The sequence below is a fragment of the Bubalus bubalis genome, chromosome 1, assembly GCF_019923935.1.
Source record: "Bubalus bubalis isolate 160015118507 breed Murrah chromosome 1, NDDB_SH_1, whole genome shotgun sequence".
Taxonomy (NCBI): domain Eukaryota; kingdom Metazoa; phylum Chordata; class Mammalia; order Artiodactyla; family Bovidae; genus Bubalus; species Bubalus bubalis.
This window is the reverse complement of record NC_059157.1, coordinates 80,716,838-80,740,362: the sequence shown is the minus strand read 5'-3', so window position 1 is coordinate 80,740,362 and position 23,525 is coordinate 80,716,838. Positions and strand designations below refer to the sequence as shown.

Sequence of the window (23,525 nt, the reverse complement as noted above, 5' to 3'; positions counted from 1 at the left end):
GATTTATGGTCTAGACAAGTTAACAACAACTGTGATCAAAGGCTCACAGGCACCTAACCCTCCATTTCCCCTAGGAACAATGGTTTGATATTCCCTAATTCAGTGTTCCTCAAACTTTATAGAATGCAATTACTGCAAATAATGAGAATTAATGGTTATGGACTATTTTCCTAATATATATAACCCTGCACTTTCTCTCCTCTGTGGTTAATCTTTTCTTTTTGCTCTTCATATTCATATTCTTTCTTCCCTTTATTTAAAGGCTACTGATAATTTTGGTCTTCCAGAAAGTCTTTCACATCAGTCTATTCAAGGATCTGTGCAGTTCACTGAAACATGGAGAACAGAATGTTGTAGAGTGTAAAGCTTCCTTTTTAGCACATCTCAACCTTCTCCCACCGCCAAAATGAACTATGTAATATATGTAAGAGCAGAGCCTTTGTCTTGAACTTCTTCTGGTCTCACAGTTCTTAATACACAGCAAAGAGCTCACTATTTATTAAATGTCTGAAAGGCTCACAGTCTTTTAAGTTATACAGTAAAATCAGTTAAGTTTTTTTAATATAAGGACTGTAAGTTAAACTTACATTCCTGATAAAATGAACTGATAAATTCTTCTGAAAATACTCATGCATCTTTCTGACACATTCATGAAAATGAATCAAGAGGAAACTATAATTCAAATTATTACACCAAAACATATAGCATATGAAATAAGAAGCCCCAAAATCTTTTTTAAAATTTAAGGGAAAAAAACTAAATAATGTTTTAAGTCAATTTAAAAAAGCTTTAGAAGTTACATGTAATCTTGGAAGAGTGGAAGTGCCTAAAACAAAAATTTCATATTAAAACAAATTGATAAAAAGCCTAGAAATATTTATCTGAATTATGTTTAATTATAACTCATTTGATTAAAAATTACAAAGATTCTATACCATATATATGTTATCATACACACACACACACACATAAAAGAGGGAGCTTTAAATCTAATTTGAATGCTGATATTTAAACATCTCAGATGAAATCACAAAGCTATGGATATAAAGGTTTCCACTTACTTTTGCTGTAGTAGACATGGCTCCTGCCATCTTCATCTGAGAATTCATCACTTTTGTTTGTGTGGACATGGAAGTGACTTTTGAACTTACAGCAAAAGTTCTTGTTTTTTGTTTCCGTAGATGTACAAGCTGTTTGGCTAAAACTCTGCAAGCTTCTTTATTACCAATCTTGGCCATTTTCTTAATTTCTAATTCCTATCAGAGGAAATAAAAAGGAGTAAGATCATTAAAGGGGGAGTCCTCAGTGATTTGAGAAGAATAGACTGAACATATACATTATATCCTTTCACCCTGATTATGAAGAAAGAGGCTTTAACAAAGTCATACAAATAGTCATTTGAGAGGGCAAACTGTTTTACATGTTTATATGGATAAGACGGAACTAGTACTGTGTTCTACACAAAGAAAGCAAGTCTACAAAACAGTACTCACATAAAGCCGAAAAGAAAATTTAAAAACTCAATCCAAAAGTAGGTAGGAAAAAAAAAAATCAAAGGAGGAATTGGTAGAAGATAGCAAAGAAAAAAAAAAAAAGAGTACAGTGGTAGATTTGAAGCTAGTAATACAGACAACTATCTTCAATGAAAAGGTCCATTTACTATCTTAAGTAAGAGACAGATTGGCAAATTAGATGTTGTTTAGTTGCTAAGTCATGTCCGATTCTTTGTGACCCTGTGGACTGTAGCCTGCCAGGCTCCTCTGTCCATGGGATTCTCCACGCAAGAATACTGGAGTGGGTTGCCATTTCCTTCTCAGAACATAAAAATATATGCTATCTCAAGAAAACAACTTTGATTAGCAAAACAAAGCTATATAAAGCTAAGTAAAAGGATAGAACAAATATATTCTATATAAATACTTAGTAAAATCTGGAAATTTGGAGTGGTTACATTAACTAGATTTAAAAAAAAGAAAGAAAAGGGACTATTACCAGAAAAAAAGGGGGCATTTCATAACAAAAGAATTAATACATAAAGATGTCAAACCAATCCTAAATGTGTATGCACCTAAAACAGTGCTTCCAGATTTATGAAGTGCAACTGATACAACTGAAAGGAGAAACAGACAAAGACACAAGTAGCATAAGGGACATCAGCAACTCCTTTCTTAAGTATATTGCTGTATTTTAGGACGAGTGGACAGATTTACAGAAGTGTAAATTTACAAATTTACAAAAGTGTATTTTAGGACGAGTGTACAGATTTACAAAAGCACTATCACCAACCTGACCTAACCAACATTCACTAATAACTCCATCACCAACAGCAGAATACTCTTTGCAAGTGCACGTTAAAAAAAAAAAAAGGAATTACCAAAAATATACCACATTCTGGATCAGAAAACAAGGTTCAACAAAAATAAAAGGACTGGAATCCTACAGGTATGATCTCTAACTGGAGTGAAATTAAACTAGAAAGCAGTAAGAAAAATAAGAAAGGAAAATAACAAGCAGAAATTAGGCAACATGGTTCGAAATAAGTCATGCAAGAATTGATGCTTTCCAATTGTAGTACTGGAGAAGACTCTGGAGAGTCCCTTGGACAACAAGGAGATCAAACCACTTAATTCTAAAGGAAATCAACTCTGAACATTCATTGGAAGGACTGATGCTGAGGCTGAAGCTCCAATACTTTGGCCACATGATGCAAAGAGTCAACTCATTAGAAAAGACCCTGATGCTGGTCAAGAGAGAGGGCATGAGGAGAAGGGGGAGACAGAGGATGAGTTGGTTGGATGGCATCGCTGACTAAATGGACATAAGTTTGAGCCAACTCTGGGAGATAGCGGAGGGCAGGCAAGCCTGGCATGCTGCAGTACACGGGGTCGTGACAACAATAACAACACAGAAAAAAAAAAAAAATCACAGGGGAAATGAGATAATATTTTGAACTTAATAAAATAAAAATGCACATATCAAAATGTGTGAGTTGCAGTAAAAACAGTTCTTAGAAATTTAAAGCGTTAGAGCTTACATTTAGAAAAACTGAGTATCTAGTAGGCTTCAAAATAGAGAAAGTAGAAAAATGCAGAGAAAATAAAACACAAAGTATATAGAAAGAAAGAAATATATAAAGAGAAGAAATCTATAAACTAGGAAGGAAAAAAATACAGAAAATTAATGAGATCAAAAGCTTTTTCTTTTACAAGAAATTGATCAAATTGATAAACCACTGCCAATTAGAAGAAAGATAAAAACAGAGAATACACAAATGACAAATACTGAAAATGCGGAGGAGGGCATCACTTAACAACCAAAAGATGTTAAAGAATAGTAAGAAAATATTATAAACACAATGTTATTACATTTTAAAATTTAGTAGAGATGAACAAATTATTTGACAGATGTGCACTACCAAAACCTCATTCAAAACGTAGAAAGCTTGATCCATTCTATACCTATTTTCTAAAAATTGCAAATGTTAGAATTTAAAAATCTAGCCACAAAGAGATTTTTGTTTAGTTCAAACATCTATCCACAAAGAAAACTTCACTTGACTGATGAAACCAATCAAACATTTAAAAAAGAAATACACAGACCCTTCCAGCAAATGAAACAGAGAGGGACACTAGCCAACTCATGCTGTAAGGTCAGCAGTGCTCTGATGTCAAACTACATATGGACACCACACAAAAAGATAACTACAAATTAACAGCTTTTATGATCAGAGATACTAGTATTCTTACGAAAATTTCAACAAATTGAAATAAAATATTTTTAAAAAAATTCATCATTACTAATGAAGTTATCCCAATAGCAAAAGTTTGATTCAACTTTGGAAAATCATCAGTTATGTAATTCACTATACTAACAGACTAAAGAAGAAAAACTACATAATTATAATCTCAACAGATGCAAAAAAAGACAGCACTTGACAAAATAAGTTCCTGATAAAAACTCTCAACAACTAGATAAAGGAACTTCAACCTGAGAAAGGGCCTCTACAAAAAGCCTATAGCTAATAAACAATGATAAAAGGAAGAAAAATTTTATTTACACAGATGACAGGATTGTCTATGTAGAAATCTAATAGAATCGACAAAAAGGCTACTAGACCGAGTTTAGGAAGGTTACAGAATAAAAGATCAATGTACAAAAAAAAATGAATATTTCTATATACCAGCAACAAAAAATATCAGAAATATGATGAAAGTAGCACAGGATCAGTATAACCCTGAAATGACCCGGGAAATGACCCAAATGTTCATTAGCTGGTAAACGGACAGTCAAATTTTGCAATGTCCACACAATGGAATAACAGTTATCAGTAAAAATGATGATACATGTAATGACACTGATTAAGCTCAAAATAATTATGAATGAAAGAAGCCATATAAACATGAAATCACTTTACGACTTCATCTATATAAAATTCTTGAAAATGTAAAATCTACAATGACAGACCAGTGTTTGCCTAACTGAGGAGGAAATAGGGAGAAAGGGGATGGCTAGAAGCGATTATAAAGGGAATAAGAAAATTTTGGGGGATGATGGATATGTTCATTACCTTGACTGTAGTAATTGTTTCATGAGTTAATACATATGTCAAAATGTGTCAAATTATTTGCTTTAAACATGGACAATCAATTGCATGTCAACTATACCTCAAGCATGTTGGTTTTTTAAAATGTTTTAAGCAATATACATTTAAAAACATAACAGAAAAATACTTAAAGATAGCCAATCTATTTTAAAAGTATATTCATTATCACAGACATTGTCAATAACAGTTAAAATATAAATTAAGACACCCCATTGGTTAACATAGTTATTTTCTTGCAACCCTCTCTTGTTTTGTTCTTTTTTAATTTATTTATTTATTTTCAACTGGAGGATAATTGCTTTACAATATTGTGAAGGGCTCTTGTTTTCTAGGACTATTTTATCTTTGCTGTTGGTTGAGAAGAAGATGGCTGTTTTGAGCAGTATTTCTTCCTAGGCATTTATGTCTTTCACAAACAGAAGAATAATTTGATTTTATATTCAGCAGAATAAAGACTCCTGATAAAAATCAAGAGAATGACACAGTAAACAAAGGTAACCAGAAATTGCAGGAAGGTATTAAATGCCATTTCTTAGTAAAGTAAATCACTTACCACCTGCCATGTGTCTTTTTCCTAGTTAGCTAATTACTCCAACACTGACTTCTAAATTTGTTAGAAAAGTTAAACTGAAATTTAATGTTCTACTTACCAGCTGTTTTTCTTGTTTCTCTAAAGCTGCCCGATCTCTGATTATAGCCCTCTGTGTACCTCGTAACTCTCGATTCTGTTCCTTTATTACATCTAAGAGAATCACAAAAGAAACCTAAATTTTGTAATTTTGAATTGTAAGATCTTCTTTAATACCACTTAAAATACTGGAATTAGAAACCTCAATTAAAAAAAAATTTTACAAGATGTTAAATTTTTTTGTTTCAATATACTAAAAATTAATCAAATGTTAGAATGAATTATAAATATTGATTATATAAAAAAACACTGAAGTACAAATACACTACATAGTCTGAGGTTTAGTCAAAAGAATATATAAATCACACTAAAATACTCCCTTAGAGAACTGATTATTATACATTGCTTTTATGACATATATATTATATGTCACATATATGCGAGTGAGTGAGCAAACACTCACACACACACACACACACACACACACACACACCCTTTTTCATCTCTTCCCTACTTCAATATTACACGAAATTCCAAAAAGGAAGACAGGCAATGTGTTTATTAAATCTTTTTTTTACACTATGTCATCATCATTATAACAGAGTAAGAGAAGCATCCAGACTTCCAATGAAGCAGACAGGGATTTGAATCACACCTCTGCTACTGGATCATTATATGATGGTTTCTTGTAAAGTCAGTTAATACTCTAAACCTCAGTTTCTAATAAAATAAATATTATCATGAAGGTGCAAATAACATTCACAATGACCTGATATATTATAAGTGTCCATTCATTGTTAATGTCTTTCTCATTTATCTCAATTCATGAGGATCCATCAGTCTTACCTTTTGAAGAATTAAAGTATTAGTCTAACTGACTGACTATAATTTAGATTAATTGTTACTAAACAGTGATTACTTCAAAAGATCACAGATATGGATGGCAATGTTTGCCAAACTGTTTCCTCACTGTGAGGAAAACTTGCTAAGTACTTTACATGTATGTGATCCCTTCATGGAACACAGCCTTGTCATGGCAAAGGGGCTTGTGTAACTCAATAAAGCTACGAACCATGCCATGCTGGGCTACCCAAGAGGGACAAGTCATAGTGAAGAGTTCTGACGAAATGTGGTCAGCTATTTAAAATCCTAAAAGGTGATGCTGTTACAGTGCTACAATCAGCATGTCAGCAAAATTGGAAAACTCAGCAGTGGCCACAACTAGAAAAGATGTCTTCATCCCAAAGCCAAAGAATGTTCAAACTACCACACAATTGCACTCACTTTACATCCTAGCAAGGTTGTGCTCAAAATCCTTCAAGCTAGGCTTCAACAGTATGTGAACCAAGAATTTCAGATGTAAAAGCTGGACTTAGGAAAGGCAGAGGAACCAGAGATCAAATTCTCAACATTCTATTGGATCAGAGAAAACAAAGGGATTCCAGAAAAACATGTACTTCTGCTTAAATGACTAAACTAAAGCCTTTGACTGTGGATCACAGCAAACTGTGGAAAATGCTTAAAGTGATGGAGTACCACACCATCTTACCTGTCTCCTGAGAAACCTGTATGAAGGTCAAGAAGCAACAGTTAGAAACTTACATGGAAATGACTGGTTCAAAACTGAGAAAGAAGTATGACAAGGCTATGTATTGTCATCCTGCTTATTTAACTTCTATACAGAGTATCATCAATAGAAATGCTGGGCTGCATGAATCACAAGCTAGAATCAAGACTGCAAGAGAAAATAACAACCCCATATATAAGGACGATACTGAATGGCAGAAAGTGAAAAGGAACTAAAGAGTCTCTTGATAAGGGTGAAAGAAGAGTGAAAAAGCTGGCTTGAAACTCAACATTCAAAAAACTAAGGTCACGACATCTGGTCTCATCACTTCATGGCAAATAGAAGGGAAAAAAGTGGAAGCAGTGACTGCAACCATGAAATTAAAGACACTTGCTCCTTGAAAGGAAAACTATGACAAACATAGTCAGTGCATTAAAAAGCAGAGACATCATTTTGCTGACAAAGGTCTATATAGTCAAAGCTATGGTTTTTCCAGTAGTCATTTATGGATGTGAGAGTTGGACTGTGAAGAAGGCTGAGCACCCAAGAATTGATGCTTTTGAGTTGTGGTGCTGGAGAAGATTCTTCAGATTCCCTTGCATTGCAAGAAGATCAAACCAGTCAATCCTAAAGGAAATCAACTCTGAATATTCATTGGAAGGACTGTTGCCGAAGCTGAAGCTCCAATACTTTGGCCTCCTGAAATGAAGAGCCAACTCACTGGAAAAGACCCTGATGCTGGAAAAGATGGAAGGCAAAAGGAGAAGAGGGCGACAGAGGGTGAGATGGTTAGAGAGCATCACAGATTCAATGGACATGAATTTGAGCAAAGTCTGGGAGATAGTGGAGTACAGAGGATCCTGGGGTGCTCCAGTCCATGGGGTCACAAAAAGTCAGACATGACTTAGCAAGTGAAAAACAACAATTCAGTGTAATGTTCACAATAATGCCATGGAATTGGTTTTGCTATTATTTTATATGTATCAGAAAATATGTGTAAATAAGTTTAAATAACGTGCCCAAGGTCACAAGGCAGTAAGCAGTAATGCCAGATTTGGATGCAAGTTTTGTCTTCTGAATCAGTTGTCTTAATCATTTTACTAGAGTACCTTTTCAGTAAAGAGGGAGAATTTAAAACTACCACCACTACAACAGATAGAAGAGTCTCCTCATCAGATGGCACTGGGAAAACTAGTCAGCTACATGAGAAAAAAGAAAGAAAGAAAGAAATTGGACTCCTGCCTCACACCATATATAAAAATTAACTCAAAAGAGAAGAATGCCTCAAATATAAGAGCTAAAATCATAAAAGACTTAGAAGAATACATAGGAGTAAATCTACATGATTTGGGTTTTGGCAATTGATTCTTAGATACGACACTAAAAGCACAAGCAACAAGAGAAAAAAAGAGATAAAGCAGACTCCATGAAAACCAAACTGTGACTAAAGGGATTTATCAAGTGAAAAGACAATGTAGAAAATGGGAGAATATATACGCCAATTACATATGAGTCTAGAAGCCAGAATATATATATATACACACACATATATATATATGTATAAACCTCTTACAATTCAAAAACAAAGGACAACTCAACAAATGAGTGAACACCTTGCACAGACATTTTGCCAAAGAAAATACATAAATGGCCAACAAATATTTGGAAAAGATACAAAGTACTCATTAGGGAAATCAGAAACCATTTCTCATCTGCCAAAATGGCTATAACCAAGAGTCTTCTTCAACACCACAGCTCAAAACCATCGATTCTTCAGTGCTCAGCTTTCTTTATAGTCCAACTCTCACATCCATACATGACTACTGGAAAAACCATAGCTTTGACTAGACGGACCTCTGTTGGTAAAATAATGTGTCTGCTTTTTAATATGCTGTCTAGGTTGGTCATAACTTTTCTTCCAAGGAGCAAGTGTCTTTTAATTTCATGCCTGCAGTCACCATCTGCAGTGATTTTGGAGCCCCCCAAAATAAAGTCCGTCACTGTTTCCATTGTTTCCCCATCTATTTGCCATGAAGTGATGGGACTGGATGCCACGTTCTTAATTTTTTGAATGCTGAGTTTTAAGCCAACTTTTTCACTCTCCTCTTTCACTTTCATCAAGAGGCTCTTTAGTTATTCTTGTGAGTAGGAATGTAAATTATTTCAGCCATTGTGGATAAAAGTTCAGTGGTTCCTCAAAAGTTGAACATAAAATTACCAACTCATCTCACAATTTCCCTCCTATTTACCCAAAAGAACTGGAAAAAAAAGTACCTAAACCATTACTCTACACAAATTCAGCACTATTTAAAATAGTCAAAAGGTGGAAACAACCCAAATGTCCATGAACTGGAGAGACGGGGACTGGTGAGTCATTGCTTAATGGATACAGGGCTTTATTTTACGGTGATGAAAATGTTTTGGAACTAGAGATGGTGGTTATACACCATTGTGAATGTACTAAATGCTACTGACCTGTTCACTTTAAAGTGATTAATGTTAAGTGAATTTCAACTCCATTAAAATAACAGCAAAGCCAGTAACCATTATCTTTTGTAGTGATGGAGCATCACAACTTATATTTTACACATTTCTTATTATAATGAAACTTTACTCAGAATAAAAATAACTAATTATACTGAGTAACAGGTATATTAAGTGCTTCACAACAACCCCCAAAGGTAGGTACTATTATTTCACTTGTTTCAGAGGCCGGAATTGGTATTTGGTGAGGTAATCTGCGCAAGGGAGAAAAAGTGCTAGGCTTCACCCCACAGGCATTCTGATTCCAAAGCCTCTGACTGTGAAGCTTGTAGGAAAACAAAAAATAAAGTTATCAGAGACATAATCCTTACAAATAGAGACAGATACCAACAAATAATACTGTTAAACAGAATGAACAACATTTCACGTCATTATATAAAATCAACTACAATGACTGAATAAAAGTTAAAAATAAAATGTCAGAGCTCCTATATCCTACTTACAAAACATCTATTTCTCCTCCTTTACTTACTCTGTTTCTCAATTAAATTATACTGGTGGACATCTCACACTCAGGATTTACTAAAGATACATTCTATATGTTCCTTACACACAGGAACAGGAAACCATACAATATCTATGTAGGAGATGAGAAGAGAGGGAGCTCTCTCCCCTCACTAACTTTCTTCTGGATGGGAAACATGTTTCACTTAAAAAAGAAGAAGGGGATAGTCTGTAGGCAAATATATTTGGGAAATGTTCAAGTTGAAAAAAATTTAAACCAATTTGCTTCAAGGCTTCTAAGAACATTTAATATACAAAAGTACATTGTCAACCTTTAAGGGAAGAATATGTGGTCGGTTATTCTCCGAAGTCATTAAACCAGGAATCCTTTTAAAGAAACCTCTTTTAGCATTTCTTGGGTAGAAATGTTTCTTGGAGCACTGGCTTGGATCCTGTTCTTAAAAAACATGAACTGTTCGTTTGCTAGGGCTATTACAACAAACACCATAGACTGGGTGGCAGAAAAAACAGAATTTAAAGGTGCTGGCAGGGTTGGTTTTTTCTGAGCCCTTTCCCTTGACATGCAGATAGCCACCTTCTTCTTGTGTCCTCACATGGCCTTTTCTCTGGTATCTTTTCTTCTTCTTATGATAACACTGGTCCTATTGGATTAGGGCTCCACCCTCATGACCTCATTTAACCTGTTATCTCTGTAAAGACCCTGTCTCCAAATACAGTCACATTAGGGGCTGGGGCTTCTACATATGAATTTTAGGTGGACATAATTTAATTAGGTCTACACACATGATGTTTTTCCTCTGAAATCTACAGACTGACACTAAACAAAACAGCAAAGAAAGCTCTCATTTCCCCATCTTTCAAAACAATCATCAGCCTTTTCATCTTCACTACTTAAACCCTTTCAATTTCCATTTTTTGGACATAGTTCCCCTATCTTGCCCAAGACAATGGATTGGTATGAAAACACTGACCACTTATCCTACTATTTCAAAAGAAAATATGCCCTAAATTTAACACTATAGTATTACAAGTGAACTTTTGGAATACAATCCTTTTGCACACTAAAAACTCCCTGAATTCAACTAGGATAAGATGAAATATTAAGATAATGATGACAGACTTCTAATGTTACAAAAGTACTGAGCTGAGAGAGAAGCCACCATATTAATAAGTTGAATTGTGACTAGGTAATTGACACAGTGTAAAGCAACTGCTGAAAGCATTGAGTGTTGGATCTAGAATGTTATCAATATACATTTTTTCATCACTAAGGTCATATAATTAAAAATTTATATTTGGTCTTTGTCTTGAGTTCCTGGCACAGAGCTCCCAAAACTCTTGGAATTTCCTGAGTGATAGAAATGTCTTTTGATCTAAGGAAGTGTACCTCTGGAGAGTTCAGGATGAGGCTGCTTACCAGAAAGTCCAAATTCTTGATTAGAAGGTGAGGCCTTTCAGCCCCATCTCTAAGGGGAGGGGAGTAGAGCCAGAGGCAGGGTTATAAATATTCTTAAAGAGACTGGAAGAGTTTCCAGGTTGGTGAACATACTGATATTCTGGGAAGGTAACATGTCCAGAGAGGGCATAGATACTCTGAGCACCACCCCTCACCCCATCCCCCTGCATAGTACCTTGCTTCCACTTAGCTGTTCCTGAGTTGTATTCTTACAAATAAACTGGTAATACTAAGTACTTTCCTGAGTTCTGAGAGTTGTTCTAGTGTGTTTTCAGATCTGAAGAGGGAGTTGGGGCGACACTAGTGTTTACAGCCGGTCAGTCAGAAGTACTGGTGGCAATCTAAGACTTGTGACTGGCCTCTTTAACGAGGACAGTTTTGTGGACAGAGCCCTTAACCTGTGGGGTCTGTACTAACTCCAAACAGTTGTTGGTTAGGATTGCACTGAAGTGCTGGAGACATCCACCTGGTGTCAGAGAATCAGAGTAAAGAATAGATATAGCCATCTTTGTTGAAATACAAGCATTATGACATGATACTTTAATGACATGATACATTAATAAAACAATTTAATCGAAATTGTTTGACTTCACTTTTCTTAATTTTATGTAACTATGTGTACCATAACTGTCACTGTATATTAGAGAAGGAAAAACAAAGAAAATTAACTACCGCATATTTCACGGCCTGTTGTTAATGACCTATTAATATTTAAAGAGTTCTAAGCTATAATCCAAGAGCATCTAATGTTATACACTAGATTGTATAAAACAAAACTGTAACACTTTAAAATATATTAAGGTAAGAGGGAAAAGACAGTAAAATATTTTTTTCATATGAGATAATGGGTGTATCCTATAAAACAAATTTTCTTTAAAAACAATTCCTGTACTAAACTCATAGTTAATAATTTAGTCTTCAAATAATTCAGAAGGAATAACATGAGAAAGGTTCAGAGACACTCTTAATGTTCTGAAATCAAAGTTTATTTCCCACTGAATTTATTTCTTAGTAGGTCTGATTTCTTCCTAAGGTTACAAGCTCTTTAAGAACAAGAAGTATATTTTATTTATTTACCTATTTGTATTCCCATTTTACTTCATGTCAACAACTATACCAATATAGTAGTTAACTGTAATCTAAGGGAGTACAAACATATATATACCAAAATGTGAAAGGATTTTTCTTATAGCCATAATTTAACAGGTTCTTTAAAAATATGTAATAAAATTTATTGGTTATCAAGAAAGATGGCTAATAATTTAACAATAAAATCTACTAGTCCTCAAGAAAGATGGTTGACAATTTAACAATGGCAAAATCTGAGCTATGACAGATTTTATGACATTTTCTACAAAGGAAAAATGGAGTACTGAACTTCCAAACTGTGAAAACACAGGGATGTGCCTACGGTGTGCTCTGTCTGTTACCACTAGGACATGTCAGAAGGTTCCAGGGGCTGCCCCACCCACCATCTTTTCCTCACCCACATCCAGCACAACACTGAGAAAAGGTCACTCAGGCAGCTCCACCCTGGGCATTAAAGCCTTTCAGGCTCTTCTTATTGAACAAAGTAACACATATGTATAAGAGTGATAAGATCACTGACTTAAATTTTGGACTTAAGAAGATACAAACAGACCAAGGTCATTCTTTGGTTCCCAGTCAATAAGGTCTATCTGATTACCAAAGAAAAGAAAAACAGAGAGCGCCAAAATAAAAAGTGAAATATAAAAGGGTCTCCCATGTGATCTAGCTCACTAGAATTTTCTACTGGGTTTGAGGCCAAGCTCCAACTTGAATCATAGTTGTTATTTCTAGACTCTGCTCATTTCCATACTGTTTGCACATCTCAGGATTAAATTACAAGCTGCAAATATGAAAAGTGAAAGTCGCTCATTACAAGCTGCAAATATGAAAAGTAAAAGTCGCTCAGGTGTGTCCTACTCTTTGCGACCCCATGGACTATACAGTCCATAGAATTCTCTAGGCCAGAATACTGGAATGGGTTGTCTTTCCCTTCTTCAGGGGATCTTCCGAACCTAGGGATCAAACCCAGATCTCCCGCATTGCAGGCGGATTCTTTACTTGCTGAGCCACAAGCGAAGCCCAAGAATACTGGAGGGGGTAGCCTATCCCTTCTCCAGCGAATCTTCCCCATCCAGGAATTGAGCCAGGGTCTCCTGCATTGTAGGCGGATTTTTTTTTACCAACTGAACTATCGGAAAGCCCACTTTTTTCTTTTTTTTTTTCATCCTTTCAAGTGCCTATCTTTTGAGAGAAGGGAGGGCAGGGCGCTCAAGCTTGCCAGTCAGGACTACTGTGCCTCAGGAACACTAAGGCACAACTCACAGACTATACCCGTCAGCTGTGTTTAAGCTGGTCTCCTAGACAGCACCGGCTCTACCATGTACTGGGTTTGCCACTTTACTGTAAGGTCATGATGGACTTTTTAATTTAACATTACCATATTGTTTGCTTTTAAATGTATTTCTTCAGAGAAAAATCATTTTGATTTATGCAATTGTATTGCCTATCCTGAATCTGACGATCACATGGATTGAAAAAGGTGCACAAAATGCTTCCACATCCCGCTTTACCATCTCCATGAACTGGCTTTTGGGGATTAAGATCCAAGAGGAGAGCAAGTGTCCTCTTTGTATTTTATGTGCAAGGTCTGCAAGCTCGGATCAGAGGCAATAGTGGCTACTGTGGCACTGGTAGAGGGTGAAGGAAGATTAGATAAACTCTGATCACGGCTATGAACAGAAGAGCTGGGAGCATGAGTTCAGCTAAAGCTGTCATGTGGAGCTCCACAGTGAGCAATAAAGGGGGATGGGGTACTGGCCATGTGAGGATATACCATCTCCTTAGGTTGATGAGGGGAAAAAAAAAAACAAAACAACTGCAAAAATGCTACAAACTCAAAGGTTAAGGGGTAAGAAAGAAATATTAATATTAGAGGTCAGTACCTAGAGAATACTGGCTCTGAAAACCAAATTTACAGAGGCAGAAGGACAATAACAGTGAGAGAGTGGGTGAGAAGAAATCAAAATTTGATAGGCAAAGCAAACTTGTTTCGACATAGTATATCAGAAATCTGACAGAAAACGTATCACCTAAGTAACCAGTTTTAATACATGATAAAGAAAAAATAAAAACAAAAATAAACAACTATGGGAAACAGAAAGGAGAGTAGAGAATCATGCCACTCTGTACTTGGTCCAGACAGCCAGGGATTTGCTTAAAAACCAGGCTGAAGCTGAAAATCTCAGGGGGAATCACTTGAAAGGAAAAGGTGGAACACTAAGAAGAGAATAGGAGTCTAGCCCTATGGTAGCATAAAAGGAAGCAACAAGGAATGCTTTTCCCCCACCAGGAAAGTCTCAAAAGTAACTCAAGCCCTGAGGAACTCATTGAAATGAATTTGTTCATGATTATTAAAATATCAGTGTTTTCAGGAATTTAAGGAAGGTTTTAAGATGTCACCTGTCAGCAGATCTTTGGGTCTCAAAGACACAAGCCTTTAGCATGCTCATCAATAACAGCTTCAGAAAACTGCCAAGGGCGTTTTTCAGCTTAGATAGGAATGAGTGAAAGATCCTTTGAAAGATCAGTCTCACAGATAAATGGATGGACTTGAAGGTAGAAAATGGTAGCATGAAAGGAAATACCAGCCTTTGGTATCATGTTTGGAATGGAGAAATGTAAAGGAAAGACATTTTGTACAGAAATATCTGTTCCTGGGCTTCTGAAAGGGCTTCCTACTTTACTGTTCTCTATGCCTAGAAGGCTCAGGTACCTGGTCACCCCATAACTATTTCTTTCTCAACACTGTGTTTTTCTCTCATATGCCACATAAGTAGGAAAGTCTTTTCATCACCCAGGTAATCATTTCCCTCACAAACAACAGCAACAAAAACAACAGTAATGAATTGGGGGGGAGGGTGGACAACTAAGGAAATTTGGAATTTCACTCCATATTAAATAATGCTATTAGGAGTTCCCAGGTGGTGCTAGTGGGAAAGAACACGCCTGCCAATGCAGGAGACATAAGAGACACAGTTTCAGTCCCTGGGTCCGGAAGATCCCTTGGAGCAGGACGTGGCAACCCACTCCAGTATTCTTGCCTAAAGAATCCCATGGACAGAGGAGCCAGGTGGGCTACAGTCCATGGGGTCGCAAACAGTCAGACATGACTGAGAGACTTACATTATCACTTTCACTTCTGTACACTATTAAATTTTTTGAGAGTCATAATGGCATTGTGTTTGTACAGGTGAATATCCTATTCTGGGAAATATCTGCTGGATTGTCACAGTTTCATGATGTCTATAACTTACCCTAAATAATTCAACAACAAAACCCCACATATGCGTACAAATGTACTCATAAAGACATACACACATAGAAAGGGAGAGAAAACAAATGTGGCATAATGTTAATAATTGGTACATTGAGGCAATGAGAAAATGGGTATTCACTGAATAGTGTCATTTCAACTTTTCTTCAGATCTGAAATTGTTCAAAAAAAAAGAAAAGAAACAGTCTCTATTTCCTATAAATAAAATGTTGTAATACTTTTGCTCAGAAAAGTACTGTGTTCGTGAATTCCTTATTCAATTATTTTTCTTTGGTGTGCCAAGAATTTAGGAACCAACCAGAAAGCAAAATTTGAGTTTTTAAATATTCAGGATAATAATCATTCTGGGAACACATAGCATGCAAAGAAAGATCTGGGTACTGTAGGTAGCACCATGAGAATGCTGTCGTTTATCTGGAAGAAGGCAGGGATATTTCTGAAAGGGATCTAATTCATGTAGATGATAAATTTTATCCCCTCTTGTGCTATCAAAAATGTGGCATCACAACTGACTCTTGACAGATTTATCCAACTTAGTCAAAATTTCACAAATTTTGAACTCTGGAAAATCAGCATACATAAATAGCACCCAATAAGGCAAAACCTAAGAAGATTTGTTCCTCTACTGTCAGTAACAGTCCTCAAATTATCTCTAAACTTGCACTAAGGTTCAAGGTTGGTGTGATAATATAGATGTAGACCATAGGATGCTCTGGATACTGGGAACACCACTCTTGGTTAGTAAATGCCACTATTTTGGCATTTAGTCTCTAAATTCTAAACTGCTGTAGAGTCATTCTCATTAATGCTGAAGACTCTCTGCAACCATCCAAATGTGGAATGTGGAAAAACTTAAGAAAAGCATAATCCAACTTTGGAAGTTCGTGAAGATCTACTTTCATTCAGGAAAATACAAACAAGAAGATGTTAAAAAAAAAAAAAAAAAGTGGGAGGGGGCACAAGGAGTGAGGTATTTAACACAGTTTGCAAGAGAGTTCCAGAAAAACATCTATTTCTGCTTTACTGACTATGCCAAACCCTTTGACTGTGTGGATCACAACAAACTGTGGAAAATTCTGAAAGAGATGGGAATAAGAGACCACCTGACCTGCCTCTTGAGAAACCTGTATGCAGGTCAGGAAGCAACAGTTAGAAGTGGACATGGAACAACAGACTGGTTCCAAATAGGAAAAGGAGTATGTCAAGGCTTTATACTGTCACCCTGCTTATTTAACTTCTATGCAGAGTACATCATGAGAAACGCTGGGCTGGAGGAAGCATAAGCTGGAATCAAGATTGCCGGGAGAAATATCAATAACCTCAGATATGCAGATGACACCACCCTTATGGAAGACAGCAAGAAAAACTAAAGGGCCTCTTGATGAAAGTGAAAGAGGAGAGTGAAAAAGCTGGCTTAAAGCTCAACATTTAGAAAATGGAGATCATGGAATCTGGTCACATCACTTCACGGTAAATAGATGGGGAAACAGTGGTAACAGTGGCTGACTTTATTTTTCTGGGCTCCAAAATCACTGCAGATGGTGACTGCTGCCATGAAATTAAAAGACGCTTACTCCTTGGAAGGAAAGTTATGACCAACATAGACAGCATATTCAAAAACAGAGACATTACTTTGCCAACAAAGGTCCATCTAGTCAAGGCTATGGTTTTCCAGGGGTCATGTATGGATGTGAGAGTTGGACTATAAAGAAGGCTGAGCGCTGAAGAATTGATGCTTTTGAACTGTGGTGTTGGAGAAGACTCTTGAGAGTCCCTTAGACTGCAAGGAGATCCAACCAGTCCATCCTAAAGGAGATCAGTCCTGGATGTTCATTGGAAGGACTGATGTTGAAGCTGAAACTCCAATACTTTGGCCACCTGATATGAAGAACTGACTCATTTGACAAGACCCTGATGCTAGAAAAGATTGAGGGCAGGAGGAGAAGGGGACGACAGAGGATTAGATGGTTGGATTGCATCACCGACTCGATGGACATGGGTTTGAGTGAACTCCGGAGTTGGTGATGGACAGGGAGGCCTGGTGTGCTGCGGTTCATGGGGTCACAAAGAGTCGGACACGACTGAGGGACTGAACTGAACTGAACTGAGGTGGCACTGAAGAAGAATTTCTAGAAAAAGAAAAAAACCTGTTCAAATTAGCTACAGGAAGAAAAAAAGAGAACTCTACACATAAAGGTATCATAACTAAAAATACATCAGAGTGAGAAAGAGTATGATATATGCAGATGAATATGAGAAGGGTTCTTAGTGAAATGACATGGCTAGTAAGGAAGACAAGGAACAGATCAAGCATGGCACTCACTTGATCCTTTCATGCTAGAGACTCAATAAATGGATTTATATACTCCTCTGTTGATGGAATCTCTCCAGGCAAGAATACCAGAGTGGGTTGCCATGACCTCTTCCAGATGATCTTTCTGACCCAGGGATCAAACCCACATCTCTCACGTCTTCTGCATTGCAGGCGGATTCTTTACCGCTGAGCTACTGGGGAAGGCCCAGATAGAGTGTGTGTGTGTGTGTATACATATATATATATATGTATCTTATAAATCAGTAAAAGGAAAACCAAGTAGTCAACTGTAATTTCAAATTCAAAAGAATCTTTCTCTTCCTTAGCACTGAGCTACAATTCTCATTAATTTCTGTAACAAAGTATACACTGCAGAGACTTGTTCATCTTTGTGTCAAAAATGAATTAAACATAACTCTGAATAGTAATAAGTGCTGTAATGTTTTCTCCCCTTTTAATTTACATATGCAGTATTCTTTAATGATATAGTATGCAACTCTTCTAGCCAATCCAAAGAGACAAGAAAGATTCAATTATTCTCCAGCTCTATAAGTAGTTACATATTTTTCTTATATATCAGAATTTCATTACTGCCGAAACAGGTAAAAAGACAGCATACAGTAAAAGATCTTATGATCAATAATCAACGAGTCTGAGGATCTGGCAGAAATGCATAAGAATACATTCACTTTCAAAATATATAGCCTCATTACTGCTAAGATGAATGCTGTCACCTTTTAAACAAAACATCTTTTTTTTTTTTCTGAGAAAATAAAGAATAAAAGCATCAGCAAATCTCCAGATCAAAATAATGAAAGTACAAATCTACAATTAAGATGTCATTAAAAGATCTCAATTGACATGATAATTTAAGAAAACATCAAGTATGCAGTTTGCTGGTTATAGTAAAATGTACATAGTGGCCAAATTTATATTCAGAAATTTCACACTCAGATCTTTAAGTCAGTAGATAGTTCCTTCCAAAAGTCCTTAAGATTTTTTTCTCGCAAGTAAATCTATTTAGCAAAAACATCATTTCTTGGATGAATTAACTCAGCTGCAAATAAGTATACAGTTAAACATCCTCACTGCACATCCTCATTGTCTTTTTTTTTTTCTGCTCTATACTTCAAGCACAATAGTCACTGGATTGCCAAAAGCACCAGGAAGCACAGCACTGAGAATATAGAACTGATTTTTATGTCTTTGTAATTTGACAGACATCAAGCAATTAGAGCTAGGATGTTTCACTTTTAATGTTAATTAAAAAAATTTAATTTGTAATATCATAGTAAGAAGATTCAACCCTTTCCCTCTGTTTACTAAATTCTCACTCTATGAGACTTAAACAACCAAAAAAAAAAAACCTCCCCCCCCCCCCCGCCCCACCCCGGAGTACTATACAATAACTGAAAACCATAATGTTGGTACTGAACACTGAAAAAATAAAGTGTCATGTTAAAGATTAACATTCTCAGGTAAAATACACATAAAACTCATTTCACATAATTGTATTACTCCCTATCCAAACTTGATAGTTATTGCAAGTATTGTAAGTGGTATTTCTCAGTTAATAAAAAGTCAATTTCACCCACTCAGAATAACCAAAAATTATTATGTATCGCACAGCATTATGCTGTGTGACAAATTAGGGGTAAAAAGACATGTGCTGAAGTAAAAGGTAGTGCGGAGGGTAAAGATCCTATCTCTGTCATCCTCCAAAAAATAACTGTGGCAGCACTGAACAGTCAATACAAAGGAACGAAGGAGTTACCCCAGGTCTGGATTGAGCACTCTGTTTGTACCAATCACTGTCTAGCTACCACTGCTCCTTTTGTGGCAGTTAGACCCTTACAAAGAAGTGATTCTTTGATTGAACCAGCAACAACCTAGACTCAACATGTAATGAGAAACACGATTTCTAAATAACTTGAATGAATTTGATTCCTGGTAAAGTCAATGAAAATATCAAGGCTAATTAAACAGCTATATAAGCATTTATGACAATCATTGCTTACAAACACCAATTTGTATATTCCTGTATTCACTTTTTCCCCTTAAAATGACATTGAGTTAAATGTCTGAGGCAATACAAGCATATTAAAACGTAAGTGTCTATGCAGATAATGCAAACCACATTTCTTACTTTAGACAGCAAGATATTTATACGAGACAGAAGTCAACTATGAAAACGAAATCCAGGTACCTCCCTTGGATTTCTTTTATTTTTCTACTGGTGTCAGTCAAGAAGCATTTATTTCACATCTCTGTTGATGGTGTGTTCCCAGGGCAAGACTGGTCCAGACCAAGTTCATTTGGTAACTGGAGCCTATTACACCCTCCCCCCACGTCAACACAGGTTTCTGGTTTGGATGCTCCCAAGTAGTACAGCTCCAAACTGAAGGAGCAGTAAACACTCAGAGGAAACCAACAAGAAAGTCATCAAATCACCAAGTCTAATGACCCTCAAGGGTCAACCGCATCCTGCCTCCAGGAAATGCTCAGGATACAGCTGAAGGAGAAACCTGGGGACGGGGCGGGGCTGTTAAGGATTGTGTTATCATAGAGAGGAAGCCAGACTGCCCAGGTGAGATTGAGGTAGGGCGAGTCCGAAGAGACAGGGAAGTGGAAAAGTGACGCACGAAGGCGGTCACCTGTGGGGCCACTTGATCCAGCCCCGCCCCCAGGGAGAGCAACAAGAGTCAAGGCCGGAAGTCCCCCAAATAAGCCTGGGAAACGCAGAGGTAGGCCTTTTCAGCCAGGCACGGAACTCACCATCCACGGTTTTCTTCTTGAAGAGGGACGCCATGGTCAGGGACCGCACCCGGGCAGCCCGGCTCGGCCCAATCCGGCCCGCGAGTGAGAAAGAACAAGGAGGGATATGACAGACCCTCGAAAGGTTCGGGATGGCGGAGCGGATGGAAAATTGAAGAGGGAGGGGTCTGCAGTCAGGACCCGCGGAGAGCGGGTATCCACGAAGCCTGCCGCAGCCGAGTTGCCCGGAGCTCAGGTGACCGCGAACTAAAACACTTTTTGGAGAAGTCACTTCTAGGCGGCGCATGCGCGGTTTGCGCGTGCGCTTGCGCACTGCGGCGCCTGAAGCCGCGGCCGCTGCCCTCACTTCAGCGGCTGCCCACTCTCCAGCTTGCCGGGGTCCTGGCGCCGGGAATGATGCGCCGCTAGCGATGTTAGCAGTACTTGGGGGATCGCGGGCAGGGTCAGGTGGCTTCTAGGTCCGGGTTCCACGCTGAATGCAGAGAGAGATGATCCTTAGCGCTCTCCGTGCCCACCAAGAAGCTGGAAGTAGGGGTCCCCAGAATCCTAGGACAAGCGTGGGTCGTCCTGGAACCAGTTGATTTATGACCATCCCCTTGCTGTCTGTATCAAGCCTTTCATAAGTGCAGGGGCTGATGATAATGCTGAGGTCCGTGCCCTGGTGGTGTTTGTCTTGGGAGTTTTCTGCGGTGACTGGCTCAGCAATCTCCCCGACGCCCACCCGCGCAGCCCCCTGCCGGACCCAAGGCGCTCACTGCGGCCCTGGGCCCGGGGCTCCTATCACCCGGTGTGGGTCTCCAGGGATCCGCTTTATAGGCTTGTAAGTGGCCGGGAGAAGGGTGGGGAGCAGCTTTCTTAATGCAGTGTTTTTTGTTTAGTGCTCTTGACTGGAAACAAAAAGAAATCCACACACATTTGTTGTACACCGGATTAAATGTCTCCAACTCTGTTTTTTAATATCTCAGTTTCTTGCAGTTGCTCAAGAAAAATTTATGGCTACACTGTGAACCTATTAGAATGTTACATACCTGTATATTGGTGTTCACTGTGGAACAAAAGCTTTATATTATGTACAAGGAAAAGCATAAAGAATTATTTAAAGAATCCTTCTGTGTATAAGCATAAATATGGGAAATACTATGTTTGGATCGAGATCTTAAATTCATTGTTCATTTTTGTGTGTGTATGTGTCCCTCTCCCTCCTTCCCCCGCTTTCAGCCTCTGTGTGTTTGTATTTGTACACATCTCTGTTTAATATATTACTTTGCTATTTATAATTTTAATTTTGCATTGAACACTTTTTCTCCCAATCTATTAGTGCTTTAAGCAACACTGCCTTCCACAGGATGAAAATAATAGTACTTTTTTCCAAAGATGTGATTTCTGATAGGAAGACGCCTCAATAACAGTATCAGTATTATCAGTCACCTCTGGTTTTATGAATTATGTCTCAAGGATTTTTAAGTATTTGAGGTAGTCAGATTTCCCCGACTCTTTGCAACCCCATGGACTAGACAGTTCTCTAGGCCAGAATACTGGAGTGGGTAGCCTATCCCTTCTCCAGGGGATCTTCCCAGGGATTGAACCCAGGCCTCCTGCATTGAAGGCAGATTCTTTACCAGCTGAGTCACAAGGGAAGCCCTCCTCATTTATCCCCCTCTAGAATCCCAGGGATAGGGGAGGCAGGTGGGCTGCCATCTATGGGGTTGCACAGAGTCGGACATGACTGAAGTGACTTAGCAGCAGCAGCAGAGACATCAAAGCCCTCAGGGCTAACTGTTCTTCCTGCCGTTGCTACTAAAATTTAGCTGAGAATCTGCTCAGGAAAACTTTATTTTCTCAGGAAAAGTATAATCATCTTACTCCTTCTCAGGTTATTTGAGATATTGTGGGAAGGTGAAAAAGTAAAGAAATGGGAAAAAAAGGTAAGCAGTACACAGTCTGTGCGCCTAAGGCCTGGCCTTTCCTGGAGTAAGCTCTATGGCAAAGAGGCAGTTTACCCTGGCTGCCTGTTGTAATGAATGGCATTGAGTAGTGCTTGAATGCCTGAGAGGCAATAAGCTGTTATGTGTGTAGTGATCCTGTTCTTCCCTGCTGCAGTCACTTTTTTTATTACTCCTACACAATCCCCCCCACTGACCCAATTGTAACAGTTGGGAAAATGCCAAAATACTTAGCAGCAACCATATGGAAGACCTTCCAAAAGTGCACAGCAGGAGCTCAAGATGGGGCTTCTTCATTACAATAAAGACAAAATAGAGATGTGTAGTATTTAAACACAGCACTGGAATAGCGTCCTTCTCCCCTAGTTTGAAGCAAGCTGATAGCTGTATAAGCAAACTGGAATCTATTCTGATTAGTTGGTGGCCAAACTGTACCTGGTTATATTTTATAGATCACTCAGAGAAGGAAATGGCAACCCACTCCAGTATTCTTGCCTGGAGAATCCCATGGACAGAGGAGCCTGGCAGGCTACAGTCCATGGGGCCGCAAGAGTCAGACACGACTTAGAGACTAAACCACCACCACCACCTTATTGAAGGGCATGTATGCTTAAATATAACTGAGATTTAGGACACTGAGGAGTCATAGGGGCTTCCCTGATAGCTCAGTTGGTAAAGAATCCTCCTGCAATGCAGGAGACCCCAGTTCGATTCCTGGATCAGGAAGATCCACTGGAGAAGGGAAAGGCTACCCGCTCCCAGTATTCTGGCCTGGAGAATTCCATGAACTTCATAGGGTCGCAAAGAGTGGGATACGACTGAGAGACTTTCACTTTCAAAGAGTCATAAAATAGAACACTATGGTAT

At 37.9% G+C, this 23,525-nt stretch overlaps 1 protein-coding gene across 2 annotated transcripts in view; it reads right to left on the bottom strand.

Annotated features, from left to right (window-relative positions):
* Positions 1–21,249, bottom strand: part of CHMP2B (charged multivesicular body protein 2B) — a 30,181-nt gene extending 8,932 nt beyond the window's left edge. Inside the window, exons 1-3 of one of the 2 annotated variants that reach the window (XM_006069116.4) lie at positions 20,716–21,249; positions 5,254–5,345; positions 1,062–1,256 (exon numbers count right to left, since the gene is read on the bottom strand). In XM_006069116.4, coding sequence (XP_006069178.1) covers positions 1,062–1,256; positions 5,254–5,345; positions 20,716–21,001 — 573 coding nt within the window. In that variant the 5' untranslated portion in view covers positions 21,002–21,249. The remainder of the gene's footprint in view (positions 1–1,061; positions 1,257–5,253; positions 5,346–20,715) is intronic. The other variant, XM_006069115.4, reaches the window with a different exon arrangement.
* Between the last annotated feature and the right edge of the window lie 2,276 nt (positions 21,250–23,525).